Raw genomic sequence first — 21,326 nt, forward strand, 5'->3', positions numbered from 1 at the left:
CCGGGGCTGACCAGCAGACCCTCAGTGACGGATGAATGATTAACACACGTTTCAGTGAAAGAGGGGCTAAGGCACTACTCGGCTATCGCCGCCAAGGAGCCCCATTCGCCTGCCTCCTTTGGCTTTTATTGTCCTAACAGCTTGAACTAAAATTAACCTCTACTTACAATCAGCAGGGTAAGTATCCTTGGGAAAGTATATGCTTCTACAAGGTCGTGTCTTTAAAGACTAAACAGAGATTCTAGCAAAACACCCTGGGGATCAGACTTGTTTGGAAAAGTCAAGGTAGGGGCTGCCGCCTTCGGCCAGGTCCCCCCAGAGGCCCCTGACCTTTCAGAGAATCCTCCTCACAGACCTTACAACCCAGTCCTGTGCTTCCGCACACACGTGAATTCGCCTACTCACCACATGGATGGAGACGGCCTTGGTCTCATGATGGGGCAAGGCGCCTGAGTCACCCCGGTGTGCATGTGTCCCTAAGCGGGGACACGGGGACACTCGGCCCAGGGGTCCTTTTCCTGTCAACTGAGGGCCACATTTTCCAGTTTTGTGCTTTTTGTTGGGGATCTTACTGTTTAAAAATATTTCTAAACAAATATATTTCTCATAACCAGAGACTGATCTTATGGCAGGTTTGGTGCCGCCTTTACAAGTGGAAATAGATGGTGCTATAGTAGATGTGCACCCAGCAGGAGTGTGATGGAATAGATGCACACCCAGCAGGAGTGTGATGGAATAGATGCACACCCAGCAGGAGTGTGATGGAATAGATGCACACACCAGCAGGAGTGTGATGGAATAGATGCACACCCAGCAGGAGTGTGATGGGATAGAACACACACCCAGCAGGAGTGTGATGGGATAGATGCACACCCAGCAGGAGTGTGATGGGATAGAACACACACCCAGCAGGAGTGTGATGGAGTAGATGCACACCCAGCAGGAGTGTGATGGGATAGAACACACACCCAGCAGGAGTGTGATGGGATAGAACACACACCCAGCAGGAGTGTGATGGGATAGAACACACACCCAGCAGGAGTGTGATGGGATAGAACACACACCCAGCAGGAGTGTGATGGGATAGATGCACACCCAGCAGGAGTGTGATGGGATAGATGCACACCCAGCAGGAGTGTGATGGAATAGAACACACACCCACCAGGAGTGTGATGGGATAGATGCACACCCAGCAGGAGTGTGATGGGATAGAACACACACCCAGCAGGAGTGTGATGGGATAGAACACACACCCAGCAGGAGTGTGATGGGATAGAACACACACCCAGCAGGAGTGTGATGGAATAGAACACACACCCAGCAGGAGTGTGATGGGATAGAACACACACACAGCAGGAGTGTGATGGGATAGAACACACACCCAGCAGGAGTGTGATGGAGTAGATGCACACCTAGCAGGAGTGTGATGGGATAGAACACACACCCAGCAGGAGTGTGATGGGATAGAACACACACCCAGCAGGAGTGTGATGGGATAGAACACATACCCAGCAGGAGTGTGATGGAATAGAACACACACCCAGCAGGAGTGTGATGGGATAGATGCACACCCAGCAGGAGTGTGATGGGATAGATGCACACCCAGCAGGAGTGTGATGGAATAGAACACACACCCAGCAGGAGTGTGATGGGATAGATGCACACCCAGCAGGAGTGTGATGGAATAGAACACACACCCAGCAGGAGTGTGATGGGAAAGATGCACACCCAGCAGGAGTGTGATGGAATAGAACACACACCCAGCAGGAGTGTGATGGGATAGATGCACACCCAACAGGAGTGTGAAGGAATAGAACACACACCCAGCAGGAGTGTGATGGGATAGATGCACACCCAGCAGGAGTGTGATGGAATAGAACACACACCCAGCAGGAGTGTGATGGAGTAGATGCACACCCAGCAGGAGTGTGATGGGATAGAACACACACCCAGCAGGAGTGTGATGGAATAGAACACACACCCAGCAGGAGTGTGATGGAGTAGATGCACACCCAGCAGGAGTGTGATGGAATAGAACACACACCCAGCAGGAGTGTGATGGAGTAGATGCACACCCAGCAGGAGTGTGATGGAATAGAACACACACCCAGCAGGAGTGTGATGGGATAGAACACACACCCAGCAGGAGTGTGATGGAATAGAACACACACCCAGCAGGAGTGTGATGGGATAGAACACACACCCAGCAGGAGTGTGATGGAATAGAACACACACCCAGCAGGAGTGTGATGGGATAGATGCACACCCAGCAGGAGTGTGATGGAATAGAACACACACCCAGCAGGAGTGTGATGGGATAGATGCACACCCAGCAGGAGTGTGATGGAATAGAACACACACCCAGCAGGAGTGTGATGGAATAGAACACACACCCAGCAGGAGTGTGATGGAATAGAACACACACCCAGCAGGAGTGTGATGGGATAGAACACACACCCAGCAGGAGTGTGATGGGATAGAACACACACCCAGCAGGAGTGTGATGGGATAGATGCACACCCAGCAGGAGTGTGATGGGATAGATGCACACCCAGCAGGAGTGTGATGGGATAGAACACACACCCAGCAGGAGAGTGATGGAATAGAACACACACCCAGCAGGAGTGTGATGGAATAGAACACACACCCAGCAGGAGTGTGATGGGATAGAACACACACCCAGCAGGAGTGTGATGGGATAGAACACACACCCAGCAGGAGTGTGATGGAATAGAACACACACCCAGCAGGAGTGTGATGGGATAGAACACACACCCAGCAGGAGTGTGATGGGATAGAACACACACCCAGCAGGAGTGTGATGGGATAGAACACACACCTGGCAGGAGTGTGATGGAATAGAACACACACCCAGCAGGAGTGTGATGGGATAGATGCACACCCAGCAGGAGTGTGATGGAATAGAACACACACCCAGCAGGAGTGTGATGGGATAGATGCACACCCAGCAGGAGTGTGATGGAATAGAACACACACCCAGCAGGAGTGTGATGGAATAGAACACACACCCAGCAGGAGTGTGATGGAATAGAACACACACCCAGCAGGAGTGTGATGGGATAGAACACACACCCAGCAGGAGTGTGATGGGATAGAACACACACCCAGCAGGAGTGTGATGGGATAGATGCACACCCAGCAGGAGTGTGATGGGATAGATGCACACCCAGCAGGAGTGTGATGGGATAGAACACACACCCAGCAGGAGTGTGATGGGATAGAACACACACCCAGCAGGAGTGTGATGGAATAGAACACACACCCAGCAGGAGTGTGTTGGGATAGAACACACACCCAGCAGGAGTGTGATGGAATAGAACACACACCCAGCAGGAGTGTGATGGAATAGAACACACACCCAGCAGGAGTGTGATGGGATAGATGCACACCCAGCAGGAGTGTGATGGGATAGATGCACACCCAGCAGGAGTGTGATGGGATAGAACACACACCCAGCAGGAGTGTGATGGAGTAGATGCACACCCAGCAGGAGTGTGATGGGATAGAACACACACCCAGCAGGAGTGTGATGGGATAGAACACACACCCACCAGGAGTGTGATGGGATAGAACACACACCCAGCAGGAGTGTGATGCGATAGAACACACACCCAGCAGGAGTGTGATGGGATAGATGCACACCCAGCAGGAGTGTGATGGGATAGAACACACACCCAGCAGGAGTGTGATGGAATAGAACACACACCCAGCAGGAGTGTGATGGGATAGATGCACACCCAGCAGGAGTGTGATGGATTAGAACACACACCCAGCAGGAGTGTGATGGAATAGAACACACACCCAGCAGGAGTGTGATGGATTAGAACACACACCCAGCAGGAGTGTGATGGGATAGATGCACACCCAGCAGGAGTGTGATGGAATAGATGCACACCCAGCAGGAGTGTGATGGAATAGATGCACACCCAGCAGGAGTGTGATGGATTAGAACACACACCTGGCAGGAGTGTGATGGAATAGAACACACACCCAGCAGGAGTGTGATGGATTAGAACACACACCCAGCAGGAGTGTGATGGGATAGATGCACACCCAGCAGGAGTGTGATGGAATAGATGCACACCCAGCAGGAGTGTGATGGGATAGATGCACACCCAGCAGGAGTGTGATGGATTAGAACACACACCTGGCAGGAGTGTGATGGAATAGAACACACACCCAGCAGGAGTGTGATGGATTAGAACACACACCCAGCAGGAGTGTGATGGGATAGATGCACACCCAGCAGGAGTGTGATGGAATAGATGCACACCCAGCAGGAGTGTGATGGAATAGATGCACACCCAGCAGGAGTGTGATGGAATAGAACACACACCCAGCAGAACTGTGATGTAATAGAATCCAGGAGGCCCCTCCAGCTAGCAGGACCAGGGTCTCAGGCCAGCTCAGCTCACACTGGGCACAGGTTGTCTCAGAAGGCTGGCGGACAGAACCCCCTCATCACATCAGGGTGCCAGCAATTGTTTCCTTGGCTGGTGGTCGCTGCATCACACAGCATGGGTGCCATGGTCAGGCCTGTACCTGGAGCGGCCAGGTTGCCAGATTTCACTTTGAACACTGAAGGCACAGCGTCCATGGCCTCACCAGAACAGGCCCGAAGCTTTGGGCTTTATGGGATATTTATGGTTCAGTATTGGCAGGTGACAGTGGTGCTGGCCCCACCAGCCTCTCTGTGGCTCCACAAGAGTTTCAGCCCTCATCGAACGAGGACAGTGGTCAGCAAGCATGGCCAGTGAGTGAGGGCAGTGAGCGTGGCCAGTGAGTGTGGATCATGAGTGTGGCCAGTGAGCGTGGACCATAAGCATGATCAGTGAGCATGGCCAGTGAACGTGGCCAGTGAGCATGGACCATAAGCATGATCAGTGAGCATGGCCAGTGAGCATGGCCAGTGAACGTGGCCAGTGAGCGTGGACCATGAGTGTGGTCAGTGAGCATGGCCAGTGAACATGGCCAGTGACCGCAGTCAGTGAACATGGCCAGTGACCGCAGTCAGTGAGCATGGTCAGTGAGCGTGGTCAGTGAGCGTGGCCAGTGAGCATGGACCATGAGCGTGGTCAGTGAGTGTGGTCAGTGAGCGTGGACCATGAGCGTGGTCAATGAGCGTGGCCAGTGAGTGTGGACCATGAGTGTGGTCAATGAGCGTGGTCAGTGAGCGTGGACCATGAGTGTGGTCAGTGAGCATGGACCATGAGTGTGGCCAGTGAGTGTGGCCAGTGAGCATGGCCAGTGAGTGTGGTCAGTGAGCATGGACCATGAGTGTGGTCAGTGAGTGTGGCCAGTGAGCATGGCCAGTGAGTGTGGCCAGTGAGCATGGACCATGAGCGTGGCCAGTGAGCGTGGTCAGTGAGCATGGACCATGAGCGTGGACATTGCCCTGTGATGAAGAAAGGAGGGAAAATTGCCCTCACAGGCCTGCACTGTGTAGTCACTGTAGTTCTCTGGGTTAGTGCTCACATTTTGTTAAAGGCTGTGCATAAGGAAAAGAAGGAAATGAAGATGATAAGGCCCATAGTGGCTCCGTGATGTGGGACAAGGGCTGGAGGGCGGACAGGAGAGTGACTGAGGCGTCACTCCCAGCCATGGCAGAGGAGCCACCTACGAGGGTCTGGATGTCTGTCTCCCGTGGGCACGTGGGTGGCACTCTTCCGCCCAGGTTGTCAGACCTGAGCTCGGGAGCCCAGCGCCTGGTTCTGCAGTCGGCGGGGCCTGAGCATTTCCAGCTCCTGCAGGTTCCCGCCGTGCGGGTGGCACCGGGGCCAGGGCTGCGCGTGGAGAGCCGGGCCTGGGAGGTGGCCAGGAGGACCCTGCGGCCCTGGCTGTGGCTGAGGAGACTGCTGACCTGCACACGCTTCTGCCCGGCACTGGCGTGTCCTTCAGAGGCAACCGCCCACCTTGAGCCAGTGTCCAGCTGTGGAGTGGGAAGGAGGGCAGCGTGGCTTTCGGGGGCATCGTGTGGGTCAGCGGGCACCATGCCGGGCAGGTGGGTGCTGCTGGACCAGTGCTCCTCCGCTGTCCTGGGCCTCTTTCCCCGTCGTCCTCACGGCTCCCTGGCCGCACACAGATGGACGCCAGGCCCCTGCCAGTCCAAGCTTCTGACTGTACAACGGCAATGCTTGCGTCACAGCTCTGTCACCTCCCGGTTGGGTGAGGCCGGCGCCCGTTGCTTTCTGGAACACGTCCCTGTGCTACACCTGGTGCACCCACACAGGGCTCCTCCAGCTCCCAGGCGAGAGGGGGCTCCCCAATAGCCTGTGTCCCAGTGACGCGCCCTCCGGTGTGGAGGGGAGCCTGGCTGCCCTTCCCCCGGGTGACGTTTCACGTGTGGGAGGCAATGGAGCCTGGAGTGAAAGATTCGGGTACGCAAGTGTTTAGTGGGCGCTCGAGAAGCACCCCATGTCAGCCGAGGGCGCGGCCAGGAGCCTCAGTAAAGCCATGTCTGCTGGCTGGAGCCGCCATGTGCAGCACCTCTGGGCTCAGGGTCAGAGAGCACTGGTGTCGCCGTCCTGGCTTAGAGACCCCGCCACCCAGCCTCCCGGTCCCGCTGTGAGTTGGCACCCTCAGGTCTCACATAGGGCCTGGGTAGGATTTCTCTCCTATTTGGGGCTTTAGTATCACACTGTCCTAGGGGTTTTTAGAACAATGCAATAATGAAGAAATGTTGGTATGCACTTCCTGGCAGTTTGAGATCAGGTTCACTCGGTAAGAACTCTCGGGAGCGTGCATTTCAAGTCCATCGGAGTGCACTCCGGCTCCGGTCTGTTTGGGATCCATGGCCTTGTCCTTGGTGTGTCCTGGCCTCATTTACTGTGCAGTTGGAAGAGGCCCTGTGCGCGGGAGATCTGCATTTCTGCTCTCTGGCGGCTCTGCACGCGGACACGGGAGAAGCCCAGGTCCCGAGGCCCAGGCGGCCGGAGCAGGAGGCGCGCCAGCTTGCGGGCTGGGCTGCTGCTGTCTCGCTGTTTCTTCCCCCACCCCCGCCCGTCCTCCCTTCGGTCACTTCTGTCCACTTGGAGGGCTTTCTCCCCACAAATTCCACGCTGGCCTGGGCTCCTGATTCTGGCCTGCGTTTGGGTCAAATATATGAGTCAAGTCCAGCCAGAGCCGTGACCCCAGAAGTCCGCCCCCTGTGGAAGGCGCCTTGGTCTCAGCAGGCTCATATCTGTGCTCCTGGGTCTCCCCTGAGCGGCCGCGCTCCCCCGCTGAGCACCTGCCCGCAGAGCTGGGGTCAGCCCTCGGCCATCCTGCCTCCTGCACTCGCCACCTGGCTAAGCCTCCTGTCTCCCTGTCACATAACCTTTGCCGCCTGCTTAAGCATTGGGTGTGTTTATGTCACCGGTTTGTGAAATCTAAGGACACCGTCATAAGCTTCTCTAAGAGTTTGCAACGAGTCACTCAGTTATTCTTTAACTGATTAGGAAGAATGATAGAGGTTTTCACATGCATGCTCAGTAAAACTTTCTGTAGCTGTCCTGGTCCGCAGGCTCAGGCCCGGTGTTCAGAGCAGGAGGGCGCCTTCTGCAGCAGCTGCAGGGCCCGCAGACATCCTGAGAGAAGGGAGGGCTGGGCAAGGAAAGGGTGCCCACGGCTGAAAGCCCCACACAGCACCTGTGGACCAGACAGGAGGACCCCGTCACGGAGGTGGCCGGGCCCCCAGGAGCCTCTGCGCTCTGAGAGGGGTCTGGGAGCGCCACTGGGAGCAGGGCCATAGCCCAGGCACCCGCGGCCTGTCTGTCTTCCCTGGGAGGTTTGCCCGCTGACGAGAAAGCCAGCGGGAGCGCTCAGCCGCGCTCAGTGCGAGTTCTCTGTATTATTTTCTCTCTTGTTTTTCTTTCTCCGCAGCGGAGCGTGAGCAGGGAGGCGGCACGGGACACACTGGCTGGGTAACGGTCAGTGGGGAGGTGTCCTTGGACCCGCTCGGGGTCCAGCTGCCTCGGCCCACTGCATGCACCTCCCCTCCCTCTTCTGCTCAAGGGGAACGTCACCCCCCACTGTGGCTCAGCGGGCCGGAGCGTCGTCCTGGGCACCAGAAGGTTGTGGGCCCAGTCCCTGGTCAGGGCACATACCTAGGTTGCAGGTTTGGTCCCCAGTCAGGGCACAGACAGGAGGCAACTGATCAGTGTTTCTCACATCCATGTTTCTCTCTCTCTCTCTCTCCCCCTCCTCCCTCCTGTCCACACTCTCTCGCTACAGATCAATGGAAAAAATGCCCTCCAGTGAGGATTAAAAAAGATAAATTAACTAATTTACAAAGTAAAAAGAGGGACATTACGGTGACACCGTGGGTGGGCCCCAGTCCATGGGTCACTCACTAAGCCCAGGGCTCCTTTTAGCCAGGTGCCTCCGGCTGGCACAGCTGTGCGTGTGGGCGGGAGGTCGTGCAGAGGGAACCGCTCCTCCTGGTGGTCAGAACCGGGTTTGCTGTCACTTCTCTGAAACTGACCAGCCACCCTGACCAGCCAGGCAGAACCTCTCTGTAGGCCTGGCCTCTTTCCGCTTTCGTATGTAAATGAATTGAACCCACAGATGATGTTTTTCTTTTTACCCAAGACCTGACTCCATTTTCTTCATCATCAAGCTGCAGAGGAGACTTCCGAGCAGCTCCCAAGGCTGCTCTGCATTGAGCTGGCTGTGGCTTTGGCAGGAGACGCCCAGATGGCTGTTTGCATCTTCTTCATTTTGTTCCCCAACGTGGAAGGATAGGGCAGACATTGTCCCCAGTTGTTTGTTTCCCAGAGCACCATCCACTGCTTCCACTGTTACCTCAGCCATATCCTACGGGGAGGCTGTGGCCAGCGATGCGAATGCAGCCAGCAGCCGCCTGACTGCCAGTGCCGTGGGAGATGCTCTCGGCAGGAAGTGGAGGGGTGCACCCTGGGGCTCGGTGCCAGGGCTCAGTGCCAGGGCTCGGTGGGTCTCCAGAAAAGCAGAAGCCTTGGACCTGAGTCTGGGCCTCTGAGAACCAGGACAGACCCGCGGCCTGCTGCTCCCAGGTCAAGCTTAAAAGCACTGAAATGAGCACAGATTTGGGGAACAAGAGTGCTGCCTTTACAAACACTCTTACACCCAGACAAATGGTTCCCCTTGCAAATGAGGTTGGGCCTTATTGCAGGCGGGGAGAGCAGAACGTGGTTGACAGTTGACCCTCATTGTTTCTGAGATCTAGATTCATAGCTCACCTTCTCCCTAGTGTGTCTGTGAAACCCCAGTGAATACTCGCTGTGCTGCGTGCGCTCTGGGGGCCGGCACAGAGAAGGGCAACCTGCCTCACCCACACGCCCACTCCCAGCGGAGGCTGAAGGGGTGGCTGCTCCTCCTTGCCTCAGCTCCCACCGCACAGAAGTGTCCCTCTCATACTCTGCTCAGAGCCACTTGTCGGCATTTGTTGTGCTCTGTGTTGCTGTGCTGTTTGAATGGCCGCAGCACAGCGCCAAGTGCAGCCTGGCTCCGTGGTGAAGGAGGCCACGCTGTGCAGCTCTGTGGGCTCTGAGCTCGGTGTGACAACGTCAGCAACATGCACACAGTATGTTTATTTGAACAGCAGCACAGAAAACCAGGCTCTATGGACGGGCTGAGATGTCATGAGCACGGGCTTCCAGGGAGAGGCATTGCCCTTCCCCAGGAGCAGGAGTGGCTCGGTGCTGAGAACTCCGTGTCCACGGTGACTGTATGGGACCTGCTGCCATGCACAACGGAATCCACTAGAGACGCCCAAGGCGACGAGAATAGGGAGAGGAGAGGAGTTGATAGAATGAGGGGGGAGGAGGGAGCAGTGACGCGGTGGAGTGTGAGGGTCTCGCTGTGTGAATCCAGGCCCTGCGTGGAGAGGCAGCGTTCTGTGCACAGAGGCAGGTGTGGGTTCCGGGGGCTGGGGCCCTGGATGCATCTGTGGCCACTGAGTGTGGACACAGGCGGAGTTGTGCCCAAGTGTGTCTAGATCTCGGTGTCTGCTGCCTTTTCAGGAGGGTCTTGGGCAAAATGGAATTGTGTGGAGCCAAGCAACCAGGATAGTGAATGTGCTAGAATGACATTGAGTGTGGAGGGCTTGTGAGCCTGAGCAGAGCTGGGAGCAGGTGAGCCTGGAGCAGGTGAGCCTGGAGCAGAGCTGGGAGCAGGTGAGCCTGGAGCAGAGCTTGGAGCAGGTGAGCCTGGAGCAGAGCTTGGAGCAGGTGAGCCTGGAGTAGAGCTGGGAGCAGGTGAGCCTGGAGTAGAGCTGGGAGCAGGTGAGCCTGGAGCAGGTGAGCCTGGAGTAGAGCTGGGAGCAGGTGAGCCTGGAGTAGAGCTGGGAGCAGGTGAGCCTGGAGTAGAGCTGGGAGCAGGTGAGCCTGGAGTAGAGCTGGGAGCAGGTGAGCCTGGAGTAGAGCTGGGAGCAGGTGAGCCTGGAGCAGGTGAGCCTGGAGTAGAGCTGGGAGCAGTGAGCCTGGAGTAGAGCTGGGAGCAGGTGAGCCTGGAGTAGAGCTGGGAGCAGGTGAGCCTGGAGCAGGTGAGCCTGGAGTAGAGCTGGGAGCAGGTGAGCCTGGAGTAGAGCTGGGAGCAGGTGAGCCTGGAGTAGAGCTGGGAGCAGGTGAGCCTGGAGTAGAGCTGGGAGCAGGTGAGCCTGGAGTAGAGCTGGGAGCAGGTGAGCCTGGAGTAGAGCTGGGAACAGGTGAGCCTGAGCAGAGCTGGGAGCAGGCATCTGAAGACCTTGGGGATGCTGATCCGGATGCCCTATGCATCCCGAGGGCAGCTGAGGGTCAGGGCTGGAGGCGCCGAGGCAGGGCCTGGGCTGAGAGAGCCCTTTCCGCCAGGCGCGTCCTTCCCAGGCTGGACCAGGGCCACTGGGGTGGGAGCAGTGAGCTGGTGCCTGCGTCCTGCTCCCACAGGACGGGGAGTCTCGGGCTGGATGCATGTTCCCCAGGCTCCTCGGGCTCCACACTGCGCCGTCCACGTGGGCGGACCACCCCTGCACGGGGAGTTTGTGCTGCGACGGCGTGTGCGCTCACGTAGAAATGGAACAGAGGCCCCTGTGCTCCCAGATGGCAGCCTCCATGGTGAGGGGCCGGGGACACTCCGGCTCGAGGCTCAGGGCCAGGCCAGAGGGCAGGCTGAGCTGACGGAGAAGGAAGCGCTCACTTGGGTCAGATAAAGATAAGCGGGGCCATGAAGCCACCTCGGCCGCGGTCCTGGGCCCACGCCTCTCTGAGGTGGCCGGAACTGAGACCACGCGCCTGAGAAGGAGAAGCCCAGCAGGTTCGCGTGAGGCCTGGGGTCAGGAGAGGCCACCACGTGAGGACAGGAAGGAGGGCCGAGCGCTGGGCAGGGCGAGCACGGCGCAGGCGGGCAAGAGGAGCCAGGGCTCTGGCCGTGCAGGGAAGCAGGGTTCGGGGAGGATTTGGGGTGTCCGGGGGCTGGGAGAGGGCTCGCCTGCCTCACACTGCCCACGGTGCAGGGCATGGCCAAGAGGGAGGGCTGGCGAGGGAGGGCTGGGTGCAGCTTCTGTCCACATCAGGGAGGGGTGCCGCGGCTCCAGGCAGCGTCGGGGAGGACCGCAGCCAGGGCTTGGGTCGTGTTAGAGAAAGCTGTGAGGTCCCTGGATACCGGCTGGGGCTGTCTCCTAGGCCCCCAGCCCGGGCAGGTGGTCCCTGCCTGGACTCCTGCTCCCTGAAGGAGCCCGTTCCCGCGTCGGGTGGTCACGTCGGGTGGTCACGTCATGTCTTTTCTGACTCAGTGGGTGAGACGTGCACGAAGACTGAGAGGAACCCTGGAAGTCCAGGGCCTCACCTCGGGCGGTTGGTCAGGGCTGGTGCCATTTGCTCAGGTGGGAGAGGCTGAGGAAGGGCGTGCTTGAGCCACGAAGGCTCCATGCTGAGCACATGAAGGCTGAGTGTCGGGCAGACCCAGGTGGAGGCCTCAGACGTGCTGCATCCGGTCAGGGCGGCGTGGAGGGGCCTTGCTGGTAGGCGGTGTGGATGGAGACCACGGGCTGCAGACCCAGCGCTGGGTGCTGAGCGAGAGGAGGGGAGCCCCGAAGGGAAAGGGGCTGTCAGGAGGGAGATTGACCCCTGAAGTGGGCACTGCCGGGAGGCTCGGCCCGTGGAGGTGTGACATCAGGAGGAGCAGAGGACAGGGGGGTGGGGTGGAGGGGAGGCGGGGAGAGGGGTGGGGGCGGAGGGGAGGGCCGAGTGGAGGGGTCAGCAGTGGACGCATGGGAAGCTGCCCAGGCTCTCTCCTCTCCCTCGTGTGTGTACGGTCACGTCTTTGCACACAGAGCCTTTAAAAATAAAACTGGACTCTCTGTACCCTTATTTGGAAACTGGCTTTCATGTAATTTTAAGTCTGTCCACCTGCCAGGTGCAGGAATGTTCCAGGGGTGGACAGGGCAGCGGGAAAGGCATCCCTTCCTGCCCACTCTCCGCTGGGGGAGCCCGGCTGGAGGGGTCAGGTGTTAAAGGGCCTCGTCCGTGGGGAGACGTGCGGAGAAGGGTGAGCAGGGTGCATCCTGGGCGGCCTGGGCATCACAAGGCATTACTTCATGTCCCACAACATGTTTCTATCACGAAATGTAGTTACCTGTGCCTGGGAAGGCCCAGACCATGAGGGAGCTCACCTCACAATAGCCCGAGGCCTTGCCTGCTGGCAGCACCTGTCCAGGAGCTCACCTCACAATAGCCCGAGGCCTTGCCTGCTGGCAGCACCTGTCCAGGAGCTCACCTGACAATAGCCCGAGGCCTCGCCTGCTGGCAGCACCTGTTCGTTTCTCAGCGCTGAGCATTTGAACAGGTGGTTCCCCACCTGGAGAAAAGGCCTGGAACGTTGAGTTGCACAGGGACGGGCAGCCTTCTCGGCCACTGAGGACGTTCCCGGGTGTGAGGTTTGAGCGCAGACTCTGGGTCCCAGGAGAAGGCAGAGTGAAGCAGCGCCTGTGATGAGTCCCAGGGCCAGCCAGGTTGCTGGGCGCGGGGAGGGTGCAGAGCAGGAAGCCTGTCCACCTGGCCGGCAGCGGCAGGAGCCGGCAGCGTGGCCCCACCTGAGGCTGAGCGCCAGGCAGACTCCGTAGTGAGCGAGTGGTATCTACAAAACGGGCTGGAACTGCGCCGTGGTGACAGCACCTGCAGACAGCGGCCGGGACAGAGGTGGCAGCCCCATCACCATGGTCTGTGTTGTAGGAAGCAGGTCGGAGACCAGAAGCAGGCTCTGGGTGGGCACCTGTGGGAGCCAGTCCTGACAAGGCATGAACGGGTATCAGAGATGTTCACCCCCCAGTTAAATAGCCCAAGAAAGTGCACGCATTGTCCCTGCAATAGCCCATGCCTGCCGTCCGCCGGCACAGTGCGCGGAGGCCATCCTCCGCACAGGAAGTGGCCCGGCAGCCATGGCGCCACGCAGGGCAGCCAGGAGGCGCACCGCTCCGCTCGGGTGACTGCAGTGTCCCGCGGAGCCACACAGGAGTGCCCGTGGGCCTGCCTGCCCCATGCCGACTGCTTCAGGGTGGGTCACAGCAGAGGCGCACCAATGTACCTGTTAGATGAATGTAACTTGTGTTGGGAGTTATGTAACTTTAAAAGTATGTGTACACACTTAAAATATTGTTCTTGAAGACTTACAGCTTCAGTTGAGCTCACGGTGGGCAGCCGCTATGCCAAGGGCCCTGAGTGTAGGGACAGTGGACAGCAAGGGTGCTGAGGCCGGGCTCCGAGACGATCCTCCTGCCCCGCCCAGAGCAGAGAGAGTGAGAGCAGGACCTGGCCAGGGCAGCCGTGGCCCGGGGAACAGCCAGCTGGGATGAGGCTGACCGGCATGGAGGGACAGGGACAGAGGGACAGGGACATGCTGCCGGGATGGGAGGAGGAACAGGACGGGAAGGAGCAGGCTGGCGGCCGCCATTCTTGCAGAGTGCAGCTGGGACAATGCGGTCAAACCAGACAGGGAATGTGTATGGACAGAATGGAGGTCACAGTAAAGGCATGTGCCACTCAAGTCTTTGGAAGGAGGCTGGGCCCTGGCTGGGCAGTGCCCGGGCGAGGGAGGCTCAAGTGGTGGAGGTCCCGGCCACAGGCACGGCCCGGGCCCCGCATCGGCAGCACCGAGATCGCTGGCCTGCAGCCCCACAGGCCCTGCGTTTCAGATCCAGGTGATGCTCATGTGTGCGGGCTTGTAAGTGCTGGGCTGAGGGGGCTGAAATGCGGATGGGGCCCAGGGAGTGAGGGGTGGCCAAGGCCCAGGGAGCGAGGGGTGGACGAGGCCCAGGGAGCGAGGGGTGGCCGAGGCCCAGGGAGCGAGGGGTGGCCGAGGCCCAGGGAGCGAGGGGTGGCCGAGGCCCAGGGAGCGAGGGGTGGCCGAGGCCCAGGGAGCGAGGGGTGGCTGAGGCCTTAGAGACGGTCGCGGGAGCAGAGCGAGTGTAATGAAGAAGCCGAGGCCGCACTGCGAGGCAGGGCCCCTGCGAGGCGAGCGCCGGGCAGAAGGCCCCGCAGAGCAGCAGATCCCTGGCCTCTGGTATCTGCTTCTTAGCTGAGCCCTCGGCCTGACATGCGTGTGGACTGTGCTAACAGGTGGATTTTCAGAAACTGGACAAAAGAAAGCAATCACTGATACACAAATGCTGGAAGCAAGAAATCAATTGTCCCATCAAATCATAATAAACGCAGTGTCCTGGGCCCGTCGGGGGCCCTGGGCTGGCACATGGCCAGGAGGAGGGTCTGCTTCACGGGCACCTGTGCTCCCGGGGCCACCACGCCCAGCCAGCACCTCCTGCTCAGGGCTCCCACCCTGTCCTGTGTCGGGGTGTGTCTGTGTGTGTGTCTGTGTGTGTCTGTGTGTGTCTGTGTGTGTGTGTGTGTGTGTCTGTGTGTTTCTGTGTGTGTCTGTGTTTCTGTGTGTGTGTGTGTGTCTGTGTGTGTGTGTGTGTGTGTGTGTGTGTGTGTGTGTGTCTGTCTGTGGGTCTGTTTAGTGAAGAAGTGTGTGTGCTGGAACAGGTCTCATCGGTGTGGAGCCTGCACTGCTTCTCAGTGGGGAGGGTGGGCAGGTGCCAGGAGCGATCTGGGGGAGGGCCGGAGGGGACAGGGACAGCCGAGGCCGGGGCCCTGGGAGGATGTCACTCTCCATGCCCCAGGGCAGAGGCTGGTAGGCCCGTCTCTGGGCCTGGGGTGTGCAGCCCTGGGGATGCTGTCACAGGTCTGTGTGTGAGGCTGGCCTGCACTCCAGTTCCTAGAAGTAACTGCGTCGGGCAGGTGCCTGGCACCAGGGGAGCGTGTCCAGGGAGGCTCCCTGCTCACAGCTCTGACCAGCCGCCAGTTCCGCGCCGGGTCTCCGTGCCAGGGAGTGCAGGCACTAGCACATCCGGGCCCCACCTGCTCCTTGCTGACCGTCGGGCCAGCACCTCAGCCCCGCTTGCAACAGGACTTCTCTTTCTCACGCGTCTCTTCGAATCCTGTCCCGTGGGCACGAGTGTCCAATTCTCTGGTTTCAGGCTCCATGCAGCGCGCGTGTGCGGGAAACCCAGTGCCTCTGTGAGCGGATGGGGTGGGGTGGGGAGGAGGGGGCTGCGGGGTGAGGAGGGGGGACAGTGCGTTCACTGGTGCCATGTGCTGGCTCCCGGGAGGGGCTCCCCTGGAGGCCTGTCTCCTGTCTCCAGGGGCGGAAGGCTGGCAGTTTCACTCCAGTTCCTGCTGTTCGGGCGCTGACCCCTGTCCCTCTTTGTGCTGCCAGGTGGACACGTGTGGCGTGGCGTGAGGGAGACAGCATGGCTGCCGGCGTGGCTGACCACCTGCCCTTCTTCTTTGGCAACATCACCCGGGAGGAGGCCGAGGATTACCTGGTCCAGGGCGGCATGAGCGACGGGCTCTACCTGCTGCGCCAGAGCCGCAATTACCTGGGCGGCTTCGCCCTGTCGGTGGCGCACGGGCGCAAAGCACACCACTACACCATCGAGCGGGAGCTGAACGGGACCTACGCCATCGCGGGCGGCAGGGCGCACCCCAGCCCGGCTGAGCTCTGCCTCTACCACTCCCAGGAGTCCGACGGCCTGGTCTGCCTCCTCAAGAAGCCCTTCCACCGGCCGCCCGGGGTGCAGCCCAAGACGGGGCCCTTCGAGGACCTGAAGGAGAACCTCATCCGGGAGTACGTGAAGCAGACCTGGAACCTGCAGGTGAGCCGCCGCGGGCGCAGCCCCGCCCTCCCCAGGGCCCGCTGCCCCAGATCAGCAGCCCAAGCCATCACCCACTTGGACCAAAGCGCTGCCCCAGGAGGCAGCCTCCTCCCTGTGCTCACAGCAGCGAGGGTGGCCCCTGTGTGCAGCGATGTGGGTTTCTCCACCAGGAAACCGCGTCACCATTCATGCCGGCCTTTTCGGAGAGCGTGGCAGGCACCCTGTCCGTTATTTACCCGAGGGGGTCGCACTAGACAGGATTCTATAGCTCCGTGACCTCTCGCAGGACATTGGGTCAGCACCCATGTTAACTAACCGCTGTGGCTGCCCGGCATTCCTCCTGTCCCCGGGGTTCACTTACCCGTGGTCGACAAACAGCGGCTCACGAGCCACATGCGGCTCTTTGGCCCCTCGAGTGTGGCTCTTCCTAAGCCTTAGGAGTACCCTAATTAAGTTAATAACAATGTACCTACCTATATAGTTTAAGTTTAAAAATCTGGCTCTCAAAAGAAATTTCAACCGTTGTACTGTTGACATTTGGCTCTGTTGACTAATGAGTTTGCCGAGCACTGACTTAGCCGGTTCCACTGATGGACTTCCATTGTTTACACGCAATGGGTGGGGAGCACCCTCCACAGCCATCCTTCCGGCCACCGCCGTGTCTGCGGGGCGGGCCGAGCACCTGGTTTGCCGCAGCGAAGGGCGTTCGTGTCTGGTTTGTGTGTGTGGACAACTTGTCGTCCACGAAGGTCCCGGAGGCTGTAACCACTCACACCACGGCCTCCGGGCCCTCTCTGGGCTGGCCTCCTCGCCAGCCTCTGGTGCGCCTGTGCTCCGCCGAGTCATCGCCCGTGCAGGGACGGCTGTACAGGCTCCCGGGCCGCGTGCCGTGACTGCTTCCTCCCGGGAAAACATTCTGGACTAAGTTCCACCTTGCAGAGCGTGATCGTACTGTGCCCAGCGTGCTCGATAGCAGGCACTGGGTGTGTTAGACCATCCTTCTCCTCCTTGAAAGTCAGGTGGATCAGATTCATTGAGGTGTAATTTGCACATCCTTTATAGGTACCATTCTGTGCCTCCTGACTGACACATTGTATAACGAGGCCCCATCCAACCAAGATACGCAGCAGCTCCACTACCCATCGAGCACCCTGTGCCCAGCCCCCGGAAGCCCCCATCTGATTTCGGTCCCATAGCTTTGCTGCTTCCGGAACTCCGTATAAACGAGCTCATGCAGCAGGTAGCCTGTCAGACCGGCTGCTTTCGCTCAGTGTCATGCCCTGGTGAGGCAGCCGCGTGGGCCTGGCGAGGAAGGCAGTGTGTCGGCCACGGTCATCCTCTCTGTCAGGGCTGTGCAGTGCCACACCCTTCCACTCGGACCTTGATGCACTTGCTTTGCAGCCTCCCTGGTATGTAACTTATCGCTGCTTTGCTTTCTCATTTCATCTGTGAGGCATGACCAAACTCCCACCCTCGCCTGCCCTTCCCTCCTGCTCCTAGTTTGGGTTGGTTCTACTTTTACTTTTTGACTCTTGTGGTTTGTTTTATAACTTCAGACCATCAGGCCCTGGTCCTTCATTGACTGCTCTGCGGGATGTGCGTCTCCCCCACTAAGAACAGAGAGGACAGAGCTCACCCAGGGCTAGCCCCTCCTGTTTCTGCTCGGGGCCATCGTTTCCACAGCGAGGCGCGCCCTGCAGTGCCCGCGGTCCCACCCCTGCAGGACAGGCAGCACTGTGCGCGTGGTGCCCTCGGGGCCGGCAGGAGCGCAGGGCTCGGTGCTGCTCCGTTGCTCATGGGAGATTGACACGGAACACTGTCCTAGACGGCTGAGCCAGGGACAGGGCTGGGTCATCCCGGCGTTTCTCGTCCTGGTGTGGCCTTTGGAAGGCCAGACGTCTCAGTGTTCTGAAGTCTGCTTTGTTGTTCACGTCTGGAAGGTGCTGGAATACTCCGCAGATCTTACTGGCTTTATTTATGGGGGCGTGCACGCGCACACTCGGTGATGGTGCGTCAGGACTCAGGCCGGTGGGCGCCTGAGGCCTTGCCTGAGCGCAGCTCTGCCCGCAGGGCCAGGCGCTGGAGCAGGCCATCATCAGCCAGAAGCCGCAGCTGGAGAAGCTCATCGCCACCACCGCCCACGAGAAGATGCCCTGGTTCCACGGGAAGATCTCCCGGGACGAGTCTGAGCAGATTGTCCTGATCGGGTCCAAGACGAACGGGAAGTTTTTGTAAGTACTGCCTCTTTTCCTCTCCCGCACCACGGCCTGCTGGGCGTCAGGGCTGACTCGGGCCTCCATCGCCCGACCCACATGACCGGGAGCCCACACTCTCACCCGAAGACACATGCGGGCTCCGTCCCATCCGGGGCGTTTCCAGTCTGAGCTGCCCCTCGTCTCTCCCGTTTGTTTAGCCCAGTCTGACCCACGGGGAGCCTCCTATGGGCACTGGGGGCATCATTTAACGGCTGTGCCTCAGCCTCACAGCCAGCTCTTGATGGCAAGCTCGGCTGCATGGGGATGCCTGTGGCTATTCGTCTAATCCAGAGGCTGAGCGGGGCCCGCCCAGTCTTAGCCTCCCCCCCTGTCTTCCTGGGGACTAAGTGCCGGGGGTGCAGGCGGCGTAGGCCTTTGATCACCGCCGTCTGGTCTTTGCCTCCTCAGCTCAGGGGGAGGCGGGCGCCCCGATCCTGCTCACTGTTATCCTCAGAGACCAGGAGACTCTCAGTGTCGGGTCCTGGAGACACAGGCCACCTTGAGGGTGGGCATGGCCCAGAGAAGGAAAGAAGCTGCCTCGGGCAGGGTCCCCCTCCTCCCCAAGGGGCCTGGCCAAGGCGACACCACAGCCTGCTGGCAGGGCCGCTCTCCTGTGTGTCCCGGCTCAGGGACCCCAGAGGTGCTCACGGGGGCTTATGAGGGCAGGCGCCCCCCTCACCTGGACAATGACACGGCCAGGCAGCCCGTGAGCAGGTAGGCTCATCCCAGCTGACTTCGTAAACTTTCCCTTCAAGTACAATGTTTCTAAAGTATCTCTTCAAAGAATTTTTTGTAGACTTTACCATAATGCCTCTTATTTAAGAAATGATCTTAAACACATCATCTTATTAAAAAGTCATCCTTAGAACCAGCACAGACACCCAGGTCGCCTGGCAGTGGCGGAGCGATGGTAGTGGGTGCGGCGGCCGGCAGGCCCTGTGCTCAGAGGCCTCCACTGCTGCCCGAGGTTTGGACGATTACCAGCTTCTCAGGAACAGTTTCCAACACAAACGTCATGGGGCTGTGGACAGGGCGTTCAATGTGTTAATCAGCCAGACTGCATCTCTCAACAGCCGGTGAGGCCTCTGCCTTCTTGCTGGTCCAGGGCTTGCAGGACCCGGAGGACGTGTCCTTAGGACCAGGTGCTGCTGTCCGGGAGGCCACGCCCCTGGGCCAGGTGCTGCTGTCAGGGAGGCCATGACCCTGGGCCAGGGGCTGTGGGGGGAGGGGAGGAGGCCACGCCCCTGGGCCAGGTGCTGCCATGGGAAGGCCGTGCCCAAGGAGCCTTGAGACGGGTGCTGCAGGGGGTGCTGCAGAACGGCCGGGTCCACAGTGGTGGCTCCTCCCCACATTCACATTCACCTGAGACCGTGCCTCCTGCCTACTCTCAACCATGTAGACTGCGTGTCCCTCTCTGGACCCGCACTCACTGGTGTCCGTAGCTGTCTGGGGCGCAGAACACCGGCATTGCTCTGGGCACGGTGGAGGCGTGAGCCATGCCAACACGTGCCTCGTGGAGCCTGCCTCTTAGTGGGGAAATGGACGTGGAGCCTTGAACAGAGCGGCACAGGACGCTGGGGCTCGACACAGGACGGGGCTGCTGCCAGGTGCCTGCGCTGTCCTGGGCTGGGGGTGAGGCAGGGCCTGTGCGAGGAGACCTGAGCAAAGACCCGAAGGCAGTGGGGCCACCCGGTGGGGGATAGCCTGTGGGTGCCCTGAGGCAGGAGCATGCTGGGAGCTCCTGGGTAATGGGAGGCCTGGCTGTAGGCACGTTGGTCTGCCCATGTATGGGCACGTGTCAGGGAAGATCCAACTAAAGTTCAGTGGGACCTTCCTGGGGGTGCAGAGGAGACGCTCCTGTGAGCACCCACAGGTGCCAGCCCAGGGCCTGCCTCGCTGGTGACACCAGGGACTGGGGCCGTGGGGGTGCCCTGGGCTCCTGAGGGCTTGCATGATGGCGCAGTTGGCCATTTTGAGAAATCAGTCATAGCTCAGGTGTGACCAAAACACAAATTTGTTAAAAAAGGGAAACAAACTTATTTTCCAAAAATTATGAATTCCTTCCCTAGGGGAAGGATCCAAGATCAGTGGGGTTCAAAGCATATACAATTAGGAGACCCTCTTTTAAAAATAGAAAACATACTTTTTTAGAATAAGAAATAGATCACAATAAATCGTCATTTTAAAGCTGTAAGCGTACACAGTTTAGAAAAATGGTGTAATGTTTACTTCCCTGCCTGACACATCGATAGCACCTTTTCTTTCCCTTATTTGGCCGCCCAGCATTTGCCTCTTCATTTGGTTATAATTGGGCACGACCACTTTCCGCTCATAGGAGAGACCCTCCCAGGCCCACGCTCGCTGTGAGTAATGCAGGCACGTTCTCAGTTAGGACTGCTGTCAGCTTTGGAAGGAAGTTGGAGTAGGAGGAAAAGCAGTCTTCTGTGGTTATGATTAAGCATCTTTTACTAATCAGATAAGACCCTAAAGCCATGTGGTCACATTGCTGGGCCCGCTGGGGCTGGCGGAGGCCGGGGGGCAGGCTGTGGTGAGCAGGCCTGGGCCCTCCCTGCAGGAGTGCCCGTGCGGTGTGCCCAGGGCAGCACACGGCCCGGCATGGTGCTGCTCCTGGTGCGTAGCCATCTCCTCCGTGCCATGTGCTGCGCTCTTTGTTTCATTCTGTAAAATATGTTACAAGTAAAATGCTCCCAAAATGTCGTGTCCTGCAAAAGAAAGAAAAGGAGTTGTCATTGTCTCTGTGTTTAGTACCCAGGTAAATATTTTATCGTTTTGGGCTAAAGTTCTTATAAACCCGGAGCCGAGCCCGGGTGCTGGCCGCAGGTGCTATTTTGGAAATGCCCGTGAGTGCCAGGCAGCACTGACGTGGGATCGGAGGGCAAGGAGTGGAC

The 21,326-nt window shown here is 59.0% G+C and overlaps 1 protein-coding gene across 1 annotated transcript in view; it reads left to right on the forward strand.

Moving 5' to 3' along the window:
• SYK (spleen associated tyrosine kinase) overlaps nt 1-21,326 on the forward strand; it is a 77,364-nt gene that overhangs the window by 17,779 nt on the left and 38,259 nt on the right. The window contains exons 2-3 of the mRNA XM_036302340.1: nt 15,724-16,162; nt 18,233-18,393. Of these exons, the coding sequence (XP_036158233.1) occupies nt 15,758-16,162; nt 18,233-18,393 (566 nt within the window). The 5' untranslated portion in view covers nt 15,724-15,757. The remainder of the gene's footprint in view (nt 1-15,723; nt 16,163-18,232; nt 18,394-21,326) is intronic.

This window comes from Myotis myotis, unplaced genomic scaffold (genome assembly GCF_014108235.1).
Source record: "Myotis myotis isolate mMyoMyo1 unplaced genomic scaffold, mMyoMyo1.p scaffold_m19_p_31, whole genome shotgun sequence".
NCBI classification, from domain to species: Eukaryota; Metazoa; Chordata; class Mammalia; order Chiroptera; family Vespertilionidae; genus Myotis; species Myotis myotis.